Here is a 24,537-nt window from a genome sequence, read left to right as displayed (position 1 = left end):
CACGATACATGTATACAGTACACAGGCATACGTGCAGGCAAAATACCCAGACAGATTAAATAACATTAAATTTCAAAAGCGTAATGATGCTGCTCCCTTTACTCCTTCAGAGCTCTGAACCTTGTTCTCTCTTGGACACAATCCCCATGACTTCTTATCTTCACCCTTTCCACAGAAATGACTGAATTAACAACAAACAAACAAACAAACAACTCAGTTGTTTAAACTATGGATCCCTAGTCTATAAAAGGTCATGCATGGGTCACCAGAGGACTCAACACAAATCTGGCAACACTGGAAGGTTTTTAAGTGTGTAATAACCAAAAATCAATTGAAAATCAAATATAGAGTAAATCCAACGTGTTGCTGGCAGCACAGGACCACCGTGCTGTATGGAGCCATGCACTGAGACCTTTTATAAAAAACTCAGAATATGTGCATTTTGTACTATGCATGCTTTTATAACACACGACACTGTGAACTCTGCCTGAAACACCTCAGCTCAGACTACTGAGTGCTATGAAATTTCTTTCCCCCATTAGAAACATAATGGTTTAATTACATAAAACCATTATGTAATTATTTGTAACTATTATAAAAAGATTTTCAAATGTTTTTCCTATCAGCTCTTTTCAGCATCTAATTATCAAATTAGTATTGTGGTAGTTGGAAGAAAAATGGCCCCCATAGGCCCATGTTTGAATCCCTGGTTCCCAGGCGGCGGAGCTGTTTTCAAAAGAGCAGCAGATGTGGTGTTGGAAGAGGTGCACTGAGAAACCAGTGCAATCTCCAGGTAGCTCTCACACTCTCTCTGCCTTCTGGCTGCTGTCTTTACATCTAAACTCCTAGACACCACGCAGGACCATGCAATACTCCCCACCAGATGGTCAGACTTTAGGCCTCCGAAACGGTGAACACCCAAATTAAATGCTTTCTGTATAAGCTGCCTTCATTATGGTTGTCACAGCAATGGAAAATAAAATGATTATGTTTCTGGGTTGTATAAATTATTGCAGGATTTTAAAAACTGCTGTTATCGGGTCTGGAGAGATGGCTCAGTTACCAGCATGCACTCACTGTTCTGGCAGAAGATCAGGGTTCAGTTCCAAGCACCCACACCAGGTAACTCACAACTGCCTGTAACTCTAGCTCCTGTGATCCGACACCTTCTTCTGGTCTCCACAGAGACCTGCACTTACATGCATACCCCTCAACGTATACAGATATGATTAAAATTTTTTATTGAAAATAAGTATGTATGTATAGGTTTTTCAAGACAGGGCTTTTCTCGCTGTTCTGGAACTCCTGCTGTAGACCAGGCTGGCTTTGAAGTTAGAGATCCATCTATTTTTGCCTCCCGAGTGTTGGGATTAAAGGTGTGCACCAGCATGCTCGATATATTTTGATCATGTTTTCCCATCTTCTAATGCCTCCTCACCTCCCTACCCACCCAACTTTATATTATTTCTTCTCTTTTTAAAACGAAGAAAAAACCACACACATAAAACCCCACAAAAGTGGAAATCAAAATAAGCAAATAAAAGGTCCTAAGATAAAAAGTGCCAAAGTGAAATGAGGCAAAGTCTACAAAAATACCACTGAGTTCGTTTTGTGTGGGCATGGGGCCTGCCCGAGGTGTGGTTAATGTACCCAGCGAGACTCCACTGGAGAAAACCTATTTCTCCTTTGCTAGTGGGTATCCATTGGAGATAGTGTCTTGTTCATGGGTGGGAGCCTGTGCCCACTCCCCAGTCTGTGCTGGTAACTGTTTGTCTTGTATCTGTGCAGGCCTTGCGCTTGTCCTTTTCCAGAAACTAAATGTTCAGTAGCAGCAAGACAAAAGTCCTTGAATAATATTCCTCAACCCTCACTACTGTGTCTGTGTGTGCGAGTATGTGTTTGTGGAAACAAATAGCATCCCACCCTCCCTCGTTTGTTTGTTTGAGGCAGGGTTTCTTTGGAGATCTGGCTATACCGGAGCTCACTCTGTAGACCAGGCTGGCTTCAAACTCAGAGCTCTGCCTGCGTCTGCCTCCCGAGTGCTGAGATTAAAGGTGTGCACCACCACTGCCCAGGTATAAACAACATTAAAAAAATTAACCACAAATCTAATTTCATAAATTAACGCTAGCATTTATTTTAAAAGTTGTACACAATATTCATTTGAATGTTAGCAGAAAACAGTTTTTCAGTTATGGATAATTGTCTACCTCTTCCCAGCCAGGTAGTAGAACATTCAAATTGATAAGAAGAAAAAAAAATAAGTCAAATCATCTTTGCAATATAGGTTTATTTCTAATAATTGTGATGATGTGAAAAATAAATAAAAGCCCCTCAGCCTGATTTCTAATGAGGCTTTGGCTGCAGAGAGCCCAAGCTGAACTGACACCGTAATAATAAGTAGGCAACACACTGCAATAAACCAAAAGGGTATTTTGAATGTTCTTAACACTCTCCAAATAAAGGGAGAGAAAAAAAAAACAAAACTCTGAAAAGTAGTTACCATCAGTGAAAACCATTTATTTGTATCCTACAAAGATTCTTATTAAATTGCAAAAACTGTGTGTTACACATACAGTGGGTATGTGTGCTACGATTAAAACACTAGCACGGCTCATGGGAGATGGGATTCCATAGTCAGGGTCCGCTAAGGAAACAGAACTAGGGGTGACATTTATAAGGCTTCTTTATTGAAGAATTTCCAACAGAATTTCCAGAGTTAATGTGACCAGTTCCATGAGTTTATTACCAGGTTTAAGGGAAGCCAAAGTTTGTAATTCAGTTTCATGCCACGAGTATTTCTAACACGGCACGGTTGTTCAGGAAGGAAGCATATTTGAAAAACTGCAGGGCACACAAGCTCGGAAGTCATTGATCTTCACACCAATGGGTTTTTCAAATGAAGGTTCACGGCTAAAAGCTCTCGTTAGGTTTCTGCATAGATGCTGTTGGAGAAAGTGTACGGGAGAATGTTGGCTGGGAGCAGAGGTCAAAGTTTGCGGAAACAGATGTCTGTTCATTCACTGACTGACCCACCAAGAGGGGGCTGCAGCAGAGAAGCATCAAGTCAGTTGTGCCCGGCAGGCAGTGCTGCTCCTTAGAGAGCTGTGCTCTTCTCTGTTTCCCAATGCTGGCAAGCAGATTCCGCTTGCAGAAGCCTCTCAGGACACGAGGGTGGCTCTCAAGATAGTCAAGTTTGGAGGCTACTCATGTTGAAGGATGAACTTCTATCTTGGATGGAGCAGAAAACCAATTTGGTTCTTTTTTTTTTTTTTTTCCATAACGATTTATGGATCTCAAAACAGTTACATGTCAGATTAAAAAAGTTTTTTTCAATGATTTAAACATGCTGCTTCGGGGAAGTAACTGGAATATATTTATGTTAAAAGATAAAATTGAAAGTTTTACTAAAAAACATCTAACATGGAAAAACAGGGTGTAAACTGGTTCTTTAGAAATGTTTACAGTAGAGGGATTTTTAATTGAAAATAACCTCACAGGCAGGAAAGGGTTAAGAGCACTTGTCCTTTGTAATAGTTAAGTTTGGTTCCTCTATCCATATGGTGGCTCCCTAACAAGCCTTCCATAACCCTAAGTCCAGAGGATTTGATACCCTCGTCTGGCCCCTGAAGGCATTGTACACCCGGTTACACAGATGTATATGCAGACAAAACACCCATACACATGTTATTTTTTTCTGAAAATCTGATGGGAGATTACTCTCCGCAGAAACAGAAAATCACAAGTTTATATGCCTTTACAGCCCAATGCTATATGAATTATAAAGGTTTGCAAAACACATAGCCAGACCAAGGAATTCCCTACTTCAGAATCCCAGAGGTAAAGTTTTAGCAGTTTATCACACTGAACAGAAACGGAAAACAACACCCTCAATATAGCATTTCAACCTCCTGCCTCACTTATTCTGACTTCTGAGACAGTTCAAATTCCATTTTAGCCACGATTCCTGAATGGTCCAGTGTATACTGTATATAAAAAGAGTTAACTGGGATTCAAGAACAGACTTCAATTAATTCCCCAAAATTTCAAACAGAGGCCCATTTTTCTAGAGATGGTTTTAAAAGGTTGAGCACACACGAATGCAGGTGCTCATGTGTATTCGAGCACACGTTCATGTGTGCACACACTGAGGTCTCACTGGGGTAGGAATTACACACTTCACCACACCCACAGTAGATATTTAGGGTTTGTTGCCTTGGATTCCTCTGCTTCAAAACCTTTCAACTTTGTGTGTTACACACAATGATGAAATCAGTTACATTTATTGACACCATATGTTTTTTTTTGTTTGTTTGTTTTTGTCTGTAATGGATACAAGTATCTTCTTTAATGACAATAAAAGCAACTTTAAAACAGCTTTTGAAAATAGAGTTCGGACGCCATGAAGGGAACAGTACTGACGCTCTGACCTGGAAATGCGAACTCTGGTTACAGCCACCCTTTAACTACAGGCCTCTGGAATGACCGCAACTGGAAAACTTACACTGTATCCAAAGGCTCAAGATGCACAACAAAAGGTTACTGCACATGATGATACAAATACCACCTTTCCTTTATCTTCTATAAGTCTTCTTGGGTTTCAATATATGGTTTCTAAGCCAGTTTGGCTGGGAACTCAGGCGATCTTTGGTTCCTTGGCCTCCTGAGTGCTGGGGTTACAGACATTCGTCACCAACCTGGCTCCCACAGCGCGTTCTTTCTCAGTATTGAATGGTCCACAATGCACTCTTACTTTTCTCACCCTCCTTGGATCTCTCCTAACTTAACTGAATTGCTGTCCCATAACTTACAGTTCCTAAGACACCCTCCCAAAGCGATTTCCTTTTCATCTTTGCAGTTTGATTACAACAGATCAATAACCTCTTCCCAAATTTGCTAAAGTGGACACATAAAGTTTAAAAACAATCACCCAACCGGGTAATCAAGCAGACAGTTTTCAAATCAAGCAGATAGTTTAGACACTCCCTCAAAGTCTAAGGCATACTTGCAACTTCCAGAGGGTGGGAAAAGCCCTAAAAGAATTTAACGTCAAGGTTTGTTTTTTTTCCCCCGTCCTTTCCACCTTAGGCTGACCTAAGGGTCCGTTACAGACAACCTGGCAATATCACACAAGATGCTACCTTGCAGGAACTGGAGGCAGGGTCTTAACAAAAGGGCTACTCGGAAGCTTTGATGCGCCCTAGTGCATGAAATAACTTAGGCCACCTTTCCTCCTAGATGCAACCGCAGCGGCTGCTCGCCCTCTCCGTGCAGGAAGACTCAAGCCGGCCGCCAGCATCCCGTAGCCCCAGGGTGCATGGCCCGCCGGTCCCGCGCCCCGCAGCTGCACCCACCACGCGCGCAAGCCCCGGGGCGGGGGAAGCGTTCCCTGCGGGTGGAAGATCTCCGTCCCCGCCCTGATTCCCCGGGCCTCGGGCAGTGCGCTCCCGCGGGGCACTCTGGTCCCGGAGCTCGGATACGGGGGAATGGGCGCCTGGGCCGCTACGCTTGGCGGCTGGGCCGCCCCGCAGTCGACTTACCTCCGCGGCGGCCGCTGGGCTGGAGAGAGCTGAAGGCGAGGGGGAGCCGAGGTCTAGGGTACAGGGGAGCTTTCTGGGTTTGCGTGTTTGGGGGTGGGGGTCAGAGTTCGTGACCCCACCCTCGGCTCGGTTGTGCGCGGTGCTCTTGGCGCCTGCGCGTTGGCGCGGTGGAGAAGCGGCCAGCCGCGGTGACGTTCCCTGGGTGAAGCCGAGGGCCCCCGGAGTCCAGCGGCGGCTCTGGAAGTCGATTGCCCCCTGCAGGTGTGGAGGAAGACGGCCGCCGCAGCTGCCTGTCCACCCGATGCCCTGAGAGGGTAGCACCCTGTTCTTAAAACACCTGCAACTCCGACGCCAGGCCTCCGCGGGCACGTGCACCCAAGTGCTCAGACAAGACACAGTAAGTAGAAATCAACGAGAGCCGAGGGCTGGAGAGATGGAACAATGGTTAGGAGTACTTGCTGGTCCTCCAGAGAACTCGGTTTGATTGCCAGCACCCACATGCCTGGTGGTCACAACCTCCCGTAACTTTAGTTCCATTGGATTTGGTGCCCTCTTCTGGTGCACAAACATATGTGCAGGCCAAATACCTTATACTAAAAGTAAAAATGTTGAAAAAAAAAAAGAGGAGGGACAAGGAGATGAGGAAGAAGAAAAGAAGGAAGAAGAAGGAGGAGGAGGAAGAGGAGGAGTCTTTTGAAACTGGCACTGTCAGATCTTAGACTGGTCTAACTTGTGATCCTCCTGCCCCCTCTCCAGTGCTGTAGGATTAACTTTTTTTTTTCATTTATATAGGTGTTTTACTTGCATGCATGCCTGTGTACCACAGGTGTGTCTGGGGCAGGTGGGGGCCATCAGATCCTCTGGATGTGAAGTTACAGATGGTTGTGAGTGGCCATGTGGATGCTGGGAATTGAACCTGGGTCTTCTACAAGGGCAGCCAAGGCTCTTAACTGCTGAAGCCATCTCTCCTGCCCCATAAATAAAGTTTTGATTGAGAAATAATAAACCTAAGTGGTTTGGGATAGATGTCTTTCATCTCTGGAAAACTGGACTTTGTAACATATACTCTATTAGTTCACCAGAGAAAAGTGCCAACAAGTCTGTGTAAGGTAAAAGACCTGGAAACACCCTGCTCGTGACTTGACCCCGAGACCCTGCCAGGATACCTTTCCCAGAAGAGCTGTAGTGCTACTGTTGGGGAAACCTTTCCGCCTGCCTAAGCAGAGCTGGAACGCCTACAGTCCAGGTATAACCCAATCCCACAGAACTTCCCAGCAATAGGACAAGGTAAGGAAAAAGTCACTGCAAACTTTACCTGGCTGTTTTCAGTAAAGAGCAGGAATACAATGATGACTGGGTACGTTGTGTTCCTAAGGGCTGCTTTTGGTTCATTTTGCTAGACGACAGTTAGCAGTTCCTGCTAGCCAATAAAGATTTGCAAAACAAAAGCTCACTAATGGAACATCACCTTCTGACAGTGGTCACCTGTGGCAGGAGGCGCTGAGTTGCCTTCTAAGTAATATGTGGTTAGACTTTGAGGAAATCTGGAAGTTTCCTTTGTGTCTAAATAAGCATTGTAGAAAAGCAGCCAGACTCAGAGCAGAAACCCAAGTTAGCGGGGGTATGTGGGGTGGGGGTGGGGGGAGGAGAATAAACTCTTTTTGCCCTAAGTAGAATAACTGTCCCCTGTGCTCCTGGTGCCTCAGGCTTGTAATCTTAGCATTTGGGAGGGAAGGCTGGAGGAACAGGAGCTAAAAGCCGGTTTGAGGCTAGCCTGGGCTGCACATCTAAAAAAAGAATGTAATTTCCCTTTGGAATTAGGTATTTAGGCATAGAAAAAGGACTTGCAACCTTCCCTAGCACCATGTCTCATACATGTTGGCAAAGCCTACCTCTATCTTAGCATTTGGATTGGCCATAGCGCAGCCCTTATAATAACCTGGACCACAGGGTGCGACCCTGTCTTAAAACTAACAAAACGAATAAAACAGTCTTGGAAACAGAAGCTGCCTCAGGAGCACTGCTGTAGGTGACATGTCTCTCTTTGTCACACTCTAACAAAAGGATGCCTACTCAAGTATGGCTTAAAAGACCTCATCAAAGCTGGGCTGGGTGTCACACGCCTATGATCCCAGCTGCTAAGGAGACTGAGGTGGAAAGTCTGGAGACTGAAGGCCAGCTTGGACTACACAGTGTCAACAATGAGTAAAAAACAAAACCTCTAATAAAGGACTTCACACCAGCAGTAGATACTATAGTAAATTTATTTTGTATAAATTATAATACATATTAACATTATTTACAATGCTATTTTTATTTATAAATGATCTTCATATGAACAGTAAGATACAAACCACACTATCACTTTAAGTAAAAAAGGTGTTTTAAGAAAAAAACATTTAAAATATTTTGAAACTGGTTTTCACATACAACAAGTAACTCCACGAAAGGGAAAGTTGTCTCCCTTCACTCCCCAGCTCAAAGGAAAAAGAATATTTTGATGTTTGGTTTTTTTTAAAGGCTCTACTACCTTTATTTTCTTTTTTCTAGCAGGCAAGTTACCATGGGAACCACCACTGTCTTTGCAGTGTACGAAATAAACCTGTTTTCTTTCTTAAAATCTTTCCTGTAATAACTAACTTTTCTTATAAGGGAAAATGCCATTGATTTTCATTTAGAAAATAATATTAAAAGTCTCCTAGGCTCCAGATTATGTGTACTGAAGATACTTTTTAGGGACCCATAGAAGATACTTAAGTCAACAAGCAAACATTTATTCACTGTATGTAAGACATTCTTGTCAGATGTGGTAAGCCTCTGGTTAACAAGGCAAGCTGTTTTCAAGAACAGAATGTGGTAAGAATAATGAAAGTTTGATTATGAAGTGAGGATTATAGGAACACAGGAAAGAGAGTGCATTTAATCTAAAGGACAAAGAGGACCCCATCAATGTGTAATGCCAGATAACACGGAAGCAGAGCTGATATGAGAACAAACAAACAAACAAACAAACAAACAAACAAAATGGCATGAACAGAGAAAAGCTGAAGTAGGTTCAGTTGGAGTGTATGGGATCAGAGGAATTGTTGCATGCCAAGCTACTGGGAAAGCTACTGAAGTCCATAGGAATGGGGATTAGATTAGAATTCTGCTTCAGACAGATTGCTTTGACAATGTTTAAAACAGACCACAAAAGGGAGGCATTGAAATCAGGAAAAAAAAAAAGTATGCTTGTGTAGATAAGGGATTGAACTCAGCACCTCATATATAGTAGGCCAGTGCTGTGGCACTGTGGTGCACCCCCAGCTCAGAGGGAAAGCTATAGCAACTATAAGCAGAGGGATGAGGAAGGAAGGCACAAGAGAGACTTAAGAGTTGGTTGTGAGCCGCCTGTGGTCTCCTGGGATGAGAAAGCAGGAGTGTTAGTCCTGCCACAAATGTGAGCTTGCAGGATGGTGAGGGAAGTGGGCATAAGATCCCGGTCAGAATAAGGGCTCTGGAGACCAGTGACAGCTGAGTCTTGTTACTGAGCTAGGCAGGCTGAGGATGAGGCAGGAGGGGCTGTCTTGGAAAAAAAAACAATGGGATTCTTACTCAAAACAAAACACCTTGGAAATCTTGTTCTCTGTGTTCAACTAAAGCTCCAAAGATCGAAGACAAATGGATAGAATAAATATAGTATCTATTTTTAAGGATCATATGGTACAATGAGATAGGATTTACCTCTGGAAATTCCAGCATTTTGACCACAATGAGCACATTGGAAGCACATTTAGCACATGCTGTGATAATTACATCAAATAGGAGGCCTTCTCCATTTCCTACATAGCCCATTATATACCTGGCTAACAAAAACATACATTCGAGTTGTTGTCCTTAGTGTCATTGCACTGTATTATAACTCAAAGAGGGGTGTGTGTGTGATTTCATTTTTTAAAAATGCTAGTAAATACTCAAATGATCAAGTTTCTTACTGGAAAAAAACGAGGGCCGTCAGGGGAAACTGAATGGTACTGGTTACATCAGAAAATGGGAAGAGGTTCTGAAACACGGGATGTAACAAATGTCCCTTTTCATTCTTAGACTTGGTGGTATCTTCTGTGATTAGCTGCTTAAGACAGAGGAGCACTGCTTAGGGGCTGTCCTAGCGCAGCCTGCCACTGTGTCTCGGTCACTATCTGGCTGAGCTTAGGAGGCACCTGAGCAAAGCTGTGATGGTAGCACATGCATGTGTGATAAGCAGCATCTCTGGGACCCAGAATCAAGGTCTCATTGGTATCATTTACCCATAAGTGATAGATAGCAATGGGGGTAACTCAGGGGTAAAGTATCTAAAGAACCTGGCTCAGTAATATTTTTAAAAGTAGTTTTATAGCAAATTATGAATACATTCTTACTTGCCATTGAATGAGCCATGTTAAATAAATTATTGACCATATTTAGTAGGTTATAAAGATCATGGAGGGATGGGGAAGGCAATCTTACTCCACATTTAAAACGTTAGGGTGGGGGTAACCGTGATCTAATAGCTTCTATGCTGTCTTTTCCAAATTTTGCATAGGACTAAGCAATTAGCAAACACAACCATACACAGATTTCATCATGTAGGGGTGACTTTGTGCACTAACTTCCTTATACATATTTAGACTTTAAACAGTTTCTTGATTTTGTGAAGTGTTAGGAGACAAAATGCTCTGGTTAATACTTTTTAGACATTTTGAGGTTTACAAGCAAATCTTAAAGAGGTCCAGAATTCAAAGAGGACAAAATATGAAAATATAAAGAACCCTGGTTTCCAAAAGGAAGGCACTACAAACATTACACAGATGTTTACATGAAAAATATTTATGTGATCCAATTAAAATGAGTTACAAAGAACTGGCTTACTCCTGTGGCAAGGAAGCATGAAGGGTTGTGTGAAATTGCACAGGGCTTCAAATTATGCCATAGCCAGAAAGAGCCAAGAAAAACAACATCTGCTACCTCTAGCATCCAGAATATCTGTACCCAATAACATCCAGAAGGCCTCATGAAGGTGTTCAGGATGAAAACACAGTATTCAGGATATAAATTTCAACTACTGACATCACAGTAAATTTAACCTCATCTATAAAGACACAGAAAATTCTTGCATCCTTTAATAGATATCTATGGATAGCCTTGCCTTTTAACTGATAGTTTAAACTCCGTCAACAAAATATTTAAACAATGAAATGATTTTCAGCATGTTAACTTCATGCTCCTGCTGCTAATCAACAAGTTAATGTGCATGGGGTGTCCATGTTAAAGGTAAGTGTGCCAGAGTAAAGAACATGAATCGTTCCTAATGAGGGCCACTGGCTGGTAAAGTCCAGCGTGTTCGCGTACATCTGCACTCCCAGTTTCTGGGAGCCGAGGCAGGATGGTAAGTATGAGGGCAGCCTGGGCTGCATGGAAGGACTGTGTCTCAAAAGAGACAGAGGGAGAGAGGATGGGCAAAATTTAAATGTCAAGGGGAACAAATCAAAGTAGCATAATATTTCCTTTAAAAAAGAATGATAATGATTTCAGGTCACTTAAAATACATGTTACAGAAAATATGACACCCTTTTAGATATAAATACCATCACTGACTTGGGCTCAAACTCTTAAGAATAGTAGGGGGTATTAGGTAACATGTTACCTGCCTTAGTCTATTTTTTAAAACGCTAATCACTGAGCCAGGTGGCACACACACGGAATCCCAGCACTTGACCAGCCAAGCAGGTGAGTCCTAGGCTAGCATGGGTTACACAACAAGATCCAGGCCAGGCTGGGTTCCAGAGGGAGCTTCTGTCTCAAAAAACAAAATAAAAAAAAAAAAAATCACATTTACACTGCACTGGCAGTTTGAGATAAAGACTGGGCATGGTGCTGCAGGCCTAGGCAGGCATGCTGCAGCTCACGGTGTGCCTGAGCTACCCAGCTAGCTCAAGGCCAGCCTGGCAATTAGCAAGATCCTGTGGGTGTGTGGAGGGGGACACAGGTATCAGTACAGATTCTGCTAGGATTTCACTTCACAGTTACTGAGGTAGAAGCTGGCTATGTGTATCTCTATTGCAACACAAAAAGTTCCAATTAAGTTTAGTGACTCTAAAGTTTGCATTTTCAACAGCAATTTTTTAACTATAATTTCTAAACCATACATTGTATGGACATTTGCTAATTAATATGTGTGTTTTACTTGCAAAGATTTACCAACAGTGAAAGTGTCACGGTGTAAGGCAGAGACTATAGTATGGATGGACATCACCAGTACTACATAGAGTACAGTTTAAGGTACGTTCCCATCTCTAAACAGTACTTTAGAATTCAGTATGAGTCTCAGAATCCATTCTGACTGGCAAGTAAACATCAACATTTTAATAAATAACATACATGAAAACAACACTTTTAGGAACAGTATATATCTAACAAGACAATTTCTCTCATAACGCCTGTGGGTGGATTTATCTTGTTCACTTTTATGTGGCTTTTGAGTAGCTTTGATTCCATTCTGCTGAGCCTCCACCTTGTTGGGATCACAGAGCAAGTGAAGCCAATGCTGCTACAACACAGTGCCCTCCTGAAACGCTTCTATCCACCTGGTGATGAGAGGTATCCGTTAGGCTTGTGGAAATCAACCGAGTGACACCTGTGAGTGTGACCCTGAGAGCTTTCCTACAGCACACTGGCATTCTTACGGGGAACTACCCTTTGTTTGGTAATCTGCTGTTTGTGGCATCACTACTTCGAGTGTGAGCATTCTGAGATGTTCTAGGGTAAGTGAGAAGGCATGGTGGACAAAGGTGTTTGCCACCAATCCTTCAGTTCCTGGGGCCCACGTGGTGTAAGCTGGAAACTGGCTCCTGCAGGTTATCCTCTGGTCTCCATACTAATGACACATGCACACACACACAATAAAGAAACATTAAACACGAATGCTCGAGCACGTGTGTGTGTGTGTGTGTTTACTTGGCTTTGGAAGGGATAGGTCAACAAAGGCCCTTATCACAACTCCTTTCCTCTCTTTCTGGTGTCCTGACTCAAGTGAGTTTTGGAAATTAGCTATGGACTTGTTTTTCTCCTTAACTCTTCCAACCAAAATCCCCTTATATAGCCCCTAAATCAAACTTGTTCCAAATTTCTCAGTGAAAGGGAACTGATCTGGCATATAGTCTATTTTATATAATATAAAAGCTTTCCAAATACCATAGGAGTCATCACAAATTCTTGAGTCAAAAGCTTTATCTGGAGCACATAGCTGCAGTTACTCAGAAGACTCCGGGCTGTGTCCAGTTCACTCTTGGCTCTTTGGACTCCCTTGAACACACTCCACCCATGCTTACTGATAACTGACTTCTTACAACAGTGGATTACAGAAGAAAGGACTGGAGCGACCTACGAAGACCTGAAATCACTAAATCTAAGAGTAGCTCGTAACACGTTCAGCTCAAATTTTAAGGACAGAAATTCCAAAACTTCAAATTTTAGGTGTAAAAAGTTTATGTTATTCTTCAATAGGATGATTTTAAAAAACCACATTGGGGCTGGAGAGATGGCTCAGCACTTAAGAGCACGCCTGACCTCCACCAGGCACTAGGCACACATGTGGTGCACAGCCATACATATAAACAGCTATACATTGCTGCATATCCTAAAATAGACAGAGGCAGGGGCGGTCTATCAGAGGGTAGCCCTAAGCCTGGTGGGTACTCAGGAACATACTTGATTCTAGCACTTTAGCTCTGAACTTCCTGCAAAACTGCCCACCATGCTTATACTCAAAGTTCTCCCTTGTAGCCCCAAGCTCTTAGCTTTAAAGCCTGCTGAGCAAACATGAACACCCCTCACCGAAAACAGCTGCGTGCTTTGTGATGTGGACTAAATCAAATGAGAGGGGAGGTAAGCAGAGCTATTTGCATACAGGGGACCTTCACTTCATAGATACCCATACACCTCTAGGCTAACCAGTCTCCTCAGACCTCAAATCAAGATTCTTGCCAGCATTCTGAAGAGACTACTTCAGCCTTGACCATCAAAGATGATACCTGTTTCCTTCTACTCAGTCTCTGGAAACAGCCCGTGAGTATTTAGTGTGTCTGGCTCTCCCTGCAAAGTAGTAAGGTAGAGTGCAAAGATCCCTGTGTTCTCTGAAGGAGAGGGCTCCAGCCTGCCCCTTGGCCTCCTCAGACCTCCCAGTGCTTCCTCCCAGGCAGCTGTGGGCAAGCGCAGAGAGGACCACCCATCTTCTCTCATAGTCCGTTTGAAAATCATCTGAATAACAGGTTAAATCCTGCTAATTCAGATCTTTGATTTAATTTCTGAGCTGTTCTCTATGCTGTTAAGATGTCACTTAAAAAGACAGCTTGAAACCTCTGCAGGAAAAGGAGATATGCATTACTTACTTCTGAGTGGAATGGGCATCGTCTGCCTTAAACACATAAAACACCATGCCTTTATGCAGTAGCTGAAACACTCTAGACTCTGAATTCTCTTCTTTGACTTGAGTAACGGTAAACCCTAATAAAGGCTGACTCTCCAGAGCTGCCACATCCTAATTTAAAAACAGACAAAGAAGACAGGCTTTTAGATGGAGATACAATGCAGAATGGAAAGTTCAATTTCATACACAACACAGTAATTCTGACAGCTTATTTTTGCTTAATGAGCAGGGAGCCACCCACTCGCCACCTGCTGGTTTTAAGTGTGCTTATATTCACTGAATTTCACACTGTTTTCACTGTGGCCAAGGAAAGTAGGCAGTGTTCTTTCATTTTATGGAGGGAGACACACAAAACTTAGAGCAGATCCCACTGAGGAACTCTGGGACTCTACCAGTTGTTTTTTGAGACAGGATATCACCCTATACCACAAGCAGATGTGAACCTAACAGTAATTCTCCTGCCTGCATTCTCCAGAGGCTTTGTTTTTCCCTACCCCAACCCTTTTACCATATAACTCTTCCTGGCTTGTAAGTCACATAGATGTGTTTACTTCTGCCTCGAAGTGCTGAAATTAAAGACATACGCTACCATACCTGGTCCTCCATACCATCTTTCCAGGCCCTTGTGTAACTCAAGGTAGCCTCAAACTGTTCCTGTAACTGAGGCTGACCTTGAATTCCTGATTCTCTTGCTTCTACCTTCCAGCTGCCAGACTGTAGGCATGTGCTACCATATTCAACTTCCCTAAAGGTTTTCCTAGGGTGCTGAGACACAGGTCAGGGAGGTTAAAAGGCTGGGCCCCAGGACACCTAAACACAGTTTATGGCAAAGCTTATTTTATTTGTGCTGAGGCCTGGTCAGTTCAAGGTGTGGGCACTCAAGAAAAGCCAGAAGAAAGGCCATCTCTTGTCTTGTGTGAAATAGAAGACAATAGAAACACAACAGCAGAAACACTGGCACTTTATTACTCTGGGAAATTCCTAACATTTGAATAAGAACTCACAGGGAAAAGAATAACACTGTTCATATTCCAAGTGCTAGTAACCGTCCAGGCATGGTGGCTCATACGTGTAATCACAGCACTAGAGAGGTTGAGGCAGGAGGATGATTGTGAGTTTGAGGACAACCTAGGCCAAATGGTGAATTAGAAAACAACTTGGGCTACGAGTCACTGTCTCAAAAAACCAAAGAGCAAAAAACCCAGGCTCTCTGCCTCCTGGTGCCTAAAACAACACTTGCTGGGCATGCCTAGAGCCCACTGTACATCCTCTGCTCTGCATGAAACAGAACCCACAAAACTAAAACAAGACCCCCAAAGTCACTCACAAGAGTCCATCTTACCTCGCTTGCTGCGTATGTATAAAGTACTTTGTTTTTGATGACAAACCACAAGTGTTTCCATGGCTTCTTGGTGCCCTTGGATCTGTACAGGTAGCCACTCATGGTGGAGTCTTCTGTGTTTGCTGACACCTGGAGAAGGAAGTCTACATGTGGTTCAGTGGTTCACAGACTACTCTCAATAACAACAGACAACGCAATAAAGAGCAGAGCTACTTGCAACCACTAGCTATTGAAAGCAATAACCATGACATTTCAGAATAACAGTGGCTGTTCCCTGGATTTGAGGGATGCAGTAAAAAAATTTGCCAACATGGCTGCTCCATGATATGGTTATGGCTTTATTGTAGACACGAGAGAGAAAGAACAGCCAGAGGCAACTGGAGGAGTCGAGAGCAGAGACAGAAGGAAGGAGACTGAACGTGGCCAGCAGATTGGAAATGGCCAGGGCTACCTGTTAGAGTGGGGAAAAGATCGTGGGATGGAGAGTAGTGAGAACAGTGGGAGCAGAACATAGTGAGAACAGCGGGTTAGAAGACGCTGAGAGCCAGAGGGAGTTTAGGGAAGGAGAGGAGGTGACAAGGGCTAGGATGCTGGCATGGACTTTGAGATATGAAACAGGTACTTGTGACACTGAGGGAGCCGGAGGCCAGCATGTGCTCTGATAAACTGACAGGCGCCCAAAAGTTCTGCAGCCATTTTATCAATGACTCAGGTCATAACACAAAGGAAAACTGCAAGGCATCTGACATATCCATCAGGCAATTAAAATTCATGTCCTAATAGTAATGGGAAGTGATATCATTCTTTATGAGATTCAGACTCATCTAGTTTAATGGAAACACTTACCTCTTTGAGAGCTGCTGGGATTTTCTTCTGTTTTCTCCCAGATGGGATACTATGCAAGACTGATGATAAGGCACTTGAAGGAGACTTGTGATTTCCAGGAGATCCAATCCTAGGGGGCATCTGGTGATCTATAACAAAGCAGGTGTGCTCATATAGTAAGGGCAAGCACTTGGAATTGCTACTAAAAATCAGTACATAGTGATGCATAAAATACCCACAAAAGGGCTCTCAAGAAGCACAGATGGAAGGCGAGAGCTGAGTAGGGATTGAGTTGATTATATATAGAATTTTTTTTTTCCATGTCCTCAAAGTTTTGAAACAGCTGGGGACACAGCTCAGTGACGGAGTGCGCTGTGTCCACAATGCTCTATGTTCAATCCTCAGTTCCAACACATGAAGTAAAAACTCATTGTGATGGACATGGTGGCACATGTCTGTCACCCCAGTACTTGGGAGATGGTGGTTAGAAGGATCAGGAGTTCAAGGTCCATCCTTCCTTATCATAGCAAGTCCAACTTCAACCTGAGTTACATAAGACTCTATCTCAATAAATAATAAACAAACAAGGAAACATTCTGAAACATACAAGGACACCATCAATTTCACAAACTTCCTCACGGACTTAAAAGTGTTGATATAGATAAAGGCAGAGATGTATGAACCAGAACATCTGCTTATCTAATAATGAAGCTAGAAGGAAAAACAGGGTATGAGTGGCTCTAAGAAATTTGGAATGCTAGGGAAGGATGTGAACAGTTTGGCTTCATGGCAATCTCCTTGCTTCAGCCTGGTGAGTGCTGGGATTACAAGTGTGAGCCACGCTGCTTGGTTCCAAATCAACCACTTTCTGTTTCATAGTTTTGCTTTACATGGTGCTAAGGATCAAGCTTAGAGCCTTGCACACTAGGCAGGTACTTTCCATGGAGCCATATTCCTCCTAGACGGAGTGTAGAAAAATGAAGTAGGCAGTAGACATGAAGAGGGATTTGCAGAATGATATTATTACAGCAATCTAGACCTTATTAAGGCTGACTAGATGAAAACAAGATAAGTGAGACTTTCTGAGATAAAATTGACAAGCTCTACTAACCAATAGGTGACGAGAGGTGAATGTTTACATTTCACATTGGTGTACCCAGAGAACAAGAATGGAATAGAAAGGCTGACAAAGAATAGATGGCGTGTCTTTAAAAATGTACACAAACAAAGCTACTGTTTTGTAAAAACGGGGATTCTAAAATAGTATGGCATCTCGTTTTATTCACATAGATACTCTTTTTTCCTAATAAGCTATTTTTCATGAGATCTAAGGTTTTGAAAATTTAAAATATAGACTTGAGCAGTCAGTCCTCTTAGCTGAGTTTACTTTGCCTGTGGGCATATAATGCTCACAGACACTGAACAGGCAGATACAAAATACCGTGTATTTGTTCAAAGAGCTCTACCTCCCAAGAGTGGTAGCAACACTTGGAAGGCTGAAGGTTCCAGGTTAATGTGGGCTACACAAAGCAATCACCTCATTAAAAAAAAAGTAAATAAAGGTGTACAAAACCCCTCAGTAAACCAACCATCCAATGAACTAGAACCCAACAACAAAATCCCGAATAGTCAGTTTCCATGTTGAATCACTTTGCAGATAAAAATATTTAGGGCCTGGGAATGCAGTTCACAGTGCAGCACTTACCTCTCACATGCAAAGCTTTGGGTTTGGCCCCTTGTACTTCCAGGGGTGGGGTGAAGAAAGAAATGAAAATCCATCTCAAAAATGAAAATGAAAAAAAAAAGAAAAAAAAGGTCTAGAGAGATGGCCCGTAGTTAAGATCACCATCTGCTCTTGCAGAGGACCGGGTTTGATTCCCAGCACCCACATGGTGGCTCACCAGCATTCTTAACTCCAGTTCTAGGGGATCTGACACCCTCTTCTGACCTCTGAGGGTGCCACAAACACCTGTGGTCACTATATGCATTCGGGCAGAATACTCAGTGTGTAAAATAAATAAATAAATCTAAAAGAATATAAATGAAAAATTATTTAACAAAGTGAAACTTTGAAGCGGTTCACAAGTTAAAGTTGCCTTTTAACTGTGTAAGCATTTCATTCTGTAATAATAATTCAACAATTAGTTTTCTCAGTAGAACCATTTCACATGGTTAAAAAAACAGCTCAGTCCAATTTCTCTTGGAATACCAAAATACTAAAGATGGAGCACAACAGAAATTAGGACAAGTCCAGCGATCATGCTGTCATGGCAAACACTGTTCTTTTAGGAGCCTGCAAGCATCTGAGCAATGAGCCTCTTTGGTTAAATGTTTACATTACCTTACCTAATTTCTGTAGTTCTTGGAAGCAGTGTTCACATACTCTTGCCAGTTGCCTTTTCAGGTAATCTAAGCCATACTTATTTGAAGAGCAAGCTTGGCACACAATCTGAAAACACATTGCAGCATTTCACTGAGGGAAACTTTTGACTAGACGCCATTAAAAAGGCTGCAGTTTATAGCACTGCCCATTTTTCAAAACAGTTTGACAATGACTAAATCTCACTTATCTCTTAGTGTTCCAGCATGCAGTGAGCTAACTCACACGACCACACTTGAGAGGCTGCACTTAGGCCCCGTCGAGTGCTCAGCAGAGCTGACACAAGCCTTCGGAACACTCCTTGCGCACAGGAACTTCTCTCAGCCTCCCTGACCACCCCTTATCCTGGGCACCATCCCTTAACATCCCTGAGCATCACTGCCACAGCCACCACTTCTCCGCAAGGCTACTACTACTATGCTCATTCTGCTAAACACCTCACGAAAGCTTATATTCCAAGGACACATGTGGTAAAGTCCCCACTTGGGTACTAGTAGGAGGTGGCAGAAACTTTAAAAGGTCATTAGGGAGGTGTACCTTCAAAGAGGACAGTGGGGTCCTTTCTTCTACTTTTTTCATTTTTAATTATTAAGTTAATGGCTTTGGCCACGACATGCCCCCACCATGACGTGATGCTTTAACCCCAACACTACAGGCCAATTGATCTTGAGCTTAAGTCCAAAAGTATAAGCCAAAGTAAATAGTTTCTCTTTTTAAGTTCATTTATTGGGCCAAAAGTCATTGCATATACTTTTAATCCCAGAATCCAGGAGGAAGAGGCAGGTCTGTGAGTTCAAGGCCAACCTAGTTTACATAGTGAGCTCCAGGCCAGCCCAAGCTACAAAGAAACCTTCCTACTGATCTCGTCTACACAAAGATGGCTAAAAACAAAACAAAAACAAAAAAACCCTAAGCTGTAATATAAATAAGCTGGAATTGGGTTTTTTGGTTTGTTTGTTTAAGACCAAAAGGTTGGCCTTGAACTTACTGAGATCCTCCTGCTTCATTCAGCCTTCTGAGTGCTACAATACCAAGCCTGGCTTAGTTTTCATTTTTGAATATAAGATCTCTATGACTGCACTAGGACCATAACGGGTGGAGGGCAGAGGATGGGGAGCTTAACAAACTCCCTAGGCCAACCCCAAATATGTGGATAAGACGACATTTGTGTTTTCACTACTACTGTTTCTCTTGTTGTTGTTTTGCATACTACAATGACTGAAGGAAATATTTCCTCACTGACCATGGCCTGGAGACATAAAAATCACCGCAAGGACAGATGCTGCCCCGCTGACCTTTCCACAAGCCCTGCAGTGGTGTCTTCTCCAGGTCAGGGTGAATTCACTGGTGCAGATCATACACATGGTGGCCCTGGTGTCAGGGATCCAGATGGGAGCCTTTGACCCGAGAGGACTCACTTCCTCTTTCTTTTCTGAGTCCTGTGGAGGAAGAATGACTGATGACCTTGCACACTGTCTGTGATAGAATCAGGTCTTTTCATCAGATCTACTGTGAAAGCTGGGGATGGAGCTAGCAGTACAGCACGTGCTTAGCATGAGTAAGCCCTGAGTTCAATCCCTACAGCACACACACACACACACCCTCCCCCATACACACGCCCATAGACACAGACACACACAGAAACACGCACACACGTAAGTAAAACTTCCTCCATTTAAGTTTTATAACTAGTAGAAAGTAAGAGTACACATCCCTCTAATCCATCTCTGAAAGACAGGTTCTTTTTCTAACCCCCTGTGAACTCTTCACAGTCAAATAAAAAGCAAGCAAACAAACAAACAAACAAACCAAAAACAGAAAGCAAGCCCAGATAGAGAGAAGGCAACAATACCTCATCCAGACTCCTGCTGGGGCAGAAGGTGACTCTTTTCTTGGCATACTCTTCTATTGAGCTGGATATGGCCTCCAGCCAGTCATCTCTTTCTGTGGCAGAACTGGTGGGGGCAAAAGGTTCCATCAAGCAGACATCAGCATTGGGTCCTTTTGTCTTTTTTCTTTCTCCTTTTCCTTCTCCCCTGACAACTAATTATCACCCTCCTGTCAGGTCCAAAGGGTACTCCATCCTCCCCTGAAAAGGCAGATGCACTGATCTGTCCAAAGCTGAGTCGAGGCCCAGAAAAACTGCATTATAGGATTTCTGGCACTTAGTTAAAAGCCAGAATTCCTCGGGAACTCACAAAACTGTGTTCCCACTTGCCAAAAGGAGTCTTTTTTTTTTTTTTTTTTTTTTGTACTTATTGCAGAAGGGACATATGACTACCTGTGGTTACCTAAAGCCCATGCTGGCCTCCAGGCTGCCTCAGTGTCCCAAGTACCTGTTACACATTTCAGAGTTTACACTAGCATCCTAGCCCTTCTTACTTCCCCAGGCTTCCTTCCTCCCATTTGTTCTGCCTGTAATGGCAAATTTCCCCCTGCCCACAACTATTCCCATTGTTTCCCTTCTCCCACTTGCTCTTATTTTCTTTCTCCTATTTTTTTCACAGTTCCCCACTCCATATTCTTAGCTCTGGCCATATCCAGTCTACTCCTTTCTCTGCTCTGGACTCTTGCAGATGCCTCTGGCTGCTTCCTCCCACCTCCCACCCCTCATCTACAGTAGAAACCTTCCTATATTGTGGAGTGCTCATGTTGGTAATTTCTTCAGTCTGCCCCCTCGCACATATCTGGCACTGAAAGCCTGAAATGCATCTCCTACCTACCTTACTCAACTCCTGATCTTAGAGTTTGTCTCCTCAGCTGCTTCTCCTCTACCTGCTCTAATTGTGTATTTCTCCCTGACTACTCGCCAAGTGTCCTCAGCTCCTGTAGCGAGTCTCTCTGCTCCTGGAGCTGCCTATGACCTCCTGGGTACCCATCACGTGGAAAGGCTATGTCTCTCATTGTAATTCAGAGTATCTCTCCCCTAAGGCAACCTTCCCCCTCTGCTGGAATTCTCTGGATAGGTGTTTGTGACTCTTTTCCCTAAGTCTTTCTAGTCGGTCTTTGCTCTGATCCTGGCTCTCTTCCCACCAGTCTTTTGGTTCCCTTCTAGAGCTTCATTCATCTGCCTTCTCTAATCTCTTTCCTCCTTGGACTTAAAGATTTCATTAAAGCCTCTCTGTCTTACTATAAATAGCTTGACCCCAGTACAGTTCAATGGCCCAAAATAGGTACACTCAATTTCTAAATTCTCTCAGATTTTTAAAAACAGTTCTGCCATTGCACACACATACAAATGATTCCCCAAATCTTTTATCTTTAAATGTTCTCTGCTCTCCACCTTTTTGTTTTTATTTATTTATTTATTTATTTATGAGGCAGGGTTTCTCTGTGTAGCCCTAGCTATCCTGGAACTTACTCTGTAGAGAACCTTGAACTCAGAGAACCTTGAACTCAGAGATCCACCTGTCTCTGCCTCCCAAGTGCTGGGATTAAGGGCCTGTGCTACCACCACCATAAAGATTTTTTTTCCTTTGTCTGCTCTCCAGTCTTAAAAATCTATCTTGAAGGCTTCTTTGCTCTCTACTTTAAAAAAAAAAAAATCTCTTAAGACCATTATGTAAATTTTTGGTATCTCAATATTTGTAAGTTTACTGGGTATAGTTTAAAAACAATCAGTAAAATCTATTACAAAGTTAGCTTAAAATTGTAATAAAGAGGGTGGACAGTTTGAATACACATACACACAGGTAATCTTAATTTGCTACATGATTGTATATAATCTGGATTCAACTCTTGTTTAAAAATGGATCTTCTACAGCATACTGAATATGCAACTCATTTATGAAAAAGAAGACTTGCTAACAATAAATGTTTGATGCCTGAGGTTAATAAAAATACCTAAGCTGTATTCAGGCCAACAGAAACCGACTTAAACATAGATGTCTAGTGCTTGGACTGCGCTAACTTTGTTAAGCTTTAGCTATTTGCAATAAACTGAGTGAGTTATACAAAACACTGTGTGAAGGTACACTATGAAAGAATCAGGAAGACAGAGCAGTGTGAGATGATGAGAACCCATTTCTAGCAATATAAACCATAAGCTGAAGTAGTAAATAAAGGAGCCTGTCTGTGGTCATGAGGCTTCCCCTACCACTCAGCAGCCAAGTTCTGTTCCTGTTCCTTGCCCAGCAGCGGTTGCCTTTAATCCAATGCCAAGGAGAACCAATGCCAGATAAGAGGCCTGCCTAGAAAAGGGCATTCTTATTTTGCAGTGTTCAAGCACACCTCTCCCCAAGATTCTGTGATTAATTTCCATTCATTATTGGAGTCAAGACAGTTATGAAGTCATTTAAAGTTTGTTTTGCATATTAAAAATGTCCACGAACACTTTAGGTAATATAAATATGTAAGTCTATACATAGACATGGAGAGGAAAGAGGAGGAAGAGAGACTTTAACAATCAACTTAAGGGGACAGGACAGGAGCTCCACAAGGAGAGCAACAGAATAAAAATATCTGGACCCAGGGGTCTTTTCTGAGACCGATACTCCAACCAAGGACTATGCATGGAGATAACCTAGAACCCTGCACAGATGTAGCTCATGGCAGCTCAGTCTCCATGTGGGTTCCCTAGTAATTGGAGCAGGGGGCTGTCTCTGACATGAACTCAGTGGCTGGCTCTTTGATTACCTCCCCTTAAGGGGGGTGGGGCAGCCTTACCAGGCCACAAAGGAAGACAATGCAGCCAGTTCTGATGAGACCTGACAGGCTAGGGTCAGATAGAAGGAGAGGAGGACCTCCCCTATCAGTGGACTGGGGGAGGGGCATGGGAGGAGATAAGGGAGGAAGGGTGGGATTGGGAGGTATGAGGATAGAGGCTACAGCTGGTATACTAAGCGAATAAATTGTAACTAAAAATAAATTTTTAAAAAAATCTATCAAGATGATTCCATCATAATGGGAGTGTAACTATGTAAAGAGATCTCTGTATTTTGTGAAAAGTGATATTAAAATATACAAAATTACCTGACAACTATAGTTGTATTTAGAATACTCTAGAAAACTGTAAAACAAGAAAGTCAGTGGTGGTCTTGGTTTTTGCTCATTGTATCATTCACTCTAATTTTACATACAAACCATTCTATTTAAGAACAAAATAAAAACAAACAAAACTTCACAATAAATGGGAGACATATGGGCACAGGGTACTGTCTGGGTTGTTTTGTCTTCCTTCCCCTTTGCAGGGCTGAAGGATCAATCTTAGGACCTCGGGATCCACAGACCAAGTACTGAACCAATGATCTGCTACAGCCCTAGCTCCCTTGTTACCGTAGAAGATACTAGGATTACTTGACTTCCACATAATGCATATTTTCAGTAATGTACTTCCCTGATAAATGCCACTTTGTGATATTTATTTATATTGATTAAAAATTTACAAATGATATTTAAAAATTAACATGTGCAAATTTTTCATTATATACACTTTTCTTTCTAAACCAAATAAAATTAGCTTGTTGCTTCTATTTTTGTACATTATTGCCAAAGTTCACCGCCACTTAATAGTTACTATGCTAGGTCAACAGCACTAAACGCTTCCTAAATGCCACCATTTCTCATCTTCAGAGCCCCTGGAATACTCATGGGATCTTGATTCCAGCCTCTGTTTTACCAGACAGTGTCACAGTGTACAGATAAGGAGTGTGGAACAGTAGTGTTAGATATTGGCTTTGTCCATGGAGTATGATATTGTGTCATGAGCCAAGATGAGACCCCAGTGTAGTGAAGGACTGAGCCTTTCCCCACCAGGTCAGTGCCCTCTGGTGTGTGTGCTCTGAAGAACTACAACATAGGAACAGACACTTGAACTTCTAGGCGAGCATTCATGAATCATTACCAGTTCTCCTCCCACCACCCGCTTTTTGCTAGAAGTAACTGAAAACAGAGAGGCAGATGGCTAATTTGAGAATTGCTGTTGAATTTTTTTGGAGCCCCGGGAGCATGCGGAATGTGATTTGACTGTGCAAATCATGTCACATATGCTGTTCTTTTGTTTAATCAT

At 42.7% G+C, this 24,537-nt stretch overlaps 2 protein-coding genes across 3 annotated transcripts in view; both read right to left on the bottom strand.

The window, feature by feature from the left end:
• Nr2c1 (nuclear receptor subfamily 2 group C member 1) overlaps window positions 1-5,677 on the bottom strand; it is a 48,391-nt gene extending 42,714 nt beyond the window's left edge. For both annotated transcript variants that reach the window (XM_021647843.2, XM_060377935.1), the window contains exon 1: window positions 5,541-5,677. The gene's annotated coding sequence lies outside the window, so the exon portion shown is untranslated. The remainder of the gene's footprint in view (window positions 1-5,540) is intronic.
• A 2,109-nt stretch (window positions 5,678-7,786) lies between these two features.
• The window catches only part of Fgd6 (FYVE, RhoGEF and PH domain containing 6), a 114,428-nt gene continuing 97,677 nt past the window's right edge, over window positions 7,787-24,537 (bottom strand). The window contains exons 15-21 of the mRNA XM_021647833.2: window positions 20,383-20,485; window positions 19,826-19,969; window positions 18,497-18,599; window positions 16,172-16,299; window positions 15,326-15,454; window positions 13,946-14,094; window positions 7,787-12,142 (exon numbers count right to left, since the gene is read on the bottom strand). Coding sequence (XP_021503508.1) covers window positions 12,106-12,142; window positions 13,946-14,094; window positions 15,326-15,454; window positions 16,172-16,299; window positions 18,497-18,599; window positions 19,826-19,969; window positions 20,383-20,485 — 793 coding nt within the window. The 3' untranslated portion in view covers window positions 7,787-12,105. The remainder of the gene's footprint in view (window positions 12,143-13,945; window positions 14,095-15,325; window positions 15,455-16,171; window positions 16,300-18,496; window positions 18,600-19,825; window positions 19,970-20,382; window positions 20,486-24,537) is intronic.

The sequence above is a fragment of the Meriones unguiculatus genome, chromosome 2 (assembly GCF_030254825.1).
Source record: "Meriones unguiculatus strain TT.TT164.6M chromosome 2, Bangor_MerUng_6.1, whole genome shotgun sequence".
Classification (NCBI taxonomy): domain Eukaryota; kingdom Metazoa; phylum Chordata; class Mammalia; order Rodentia; family Muridae; genus Meriones; species Meriones unguiculatus.
This window is presented reverse-complemented; position numbering and strand designations above follow the sequence as displayed.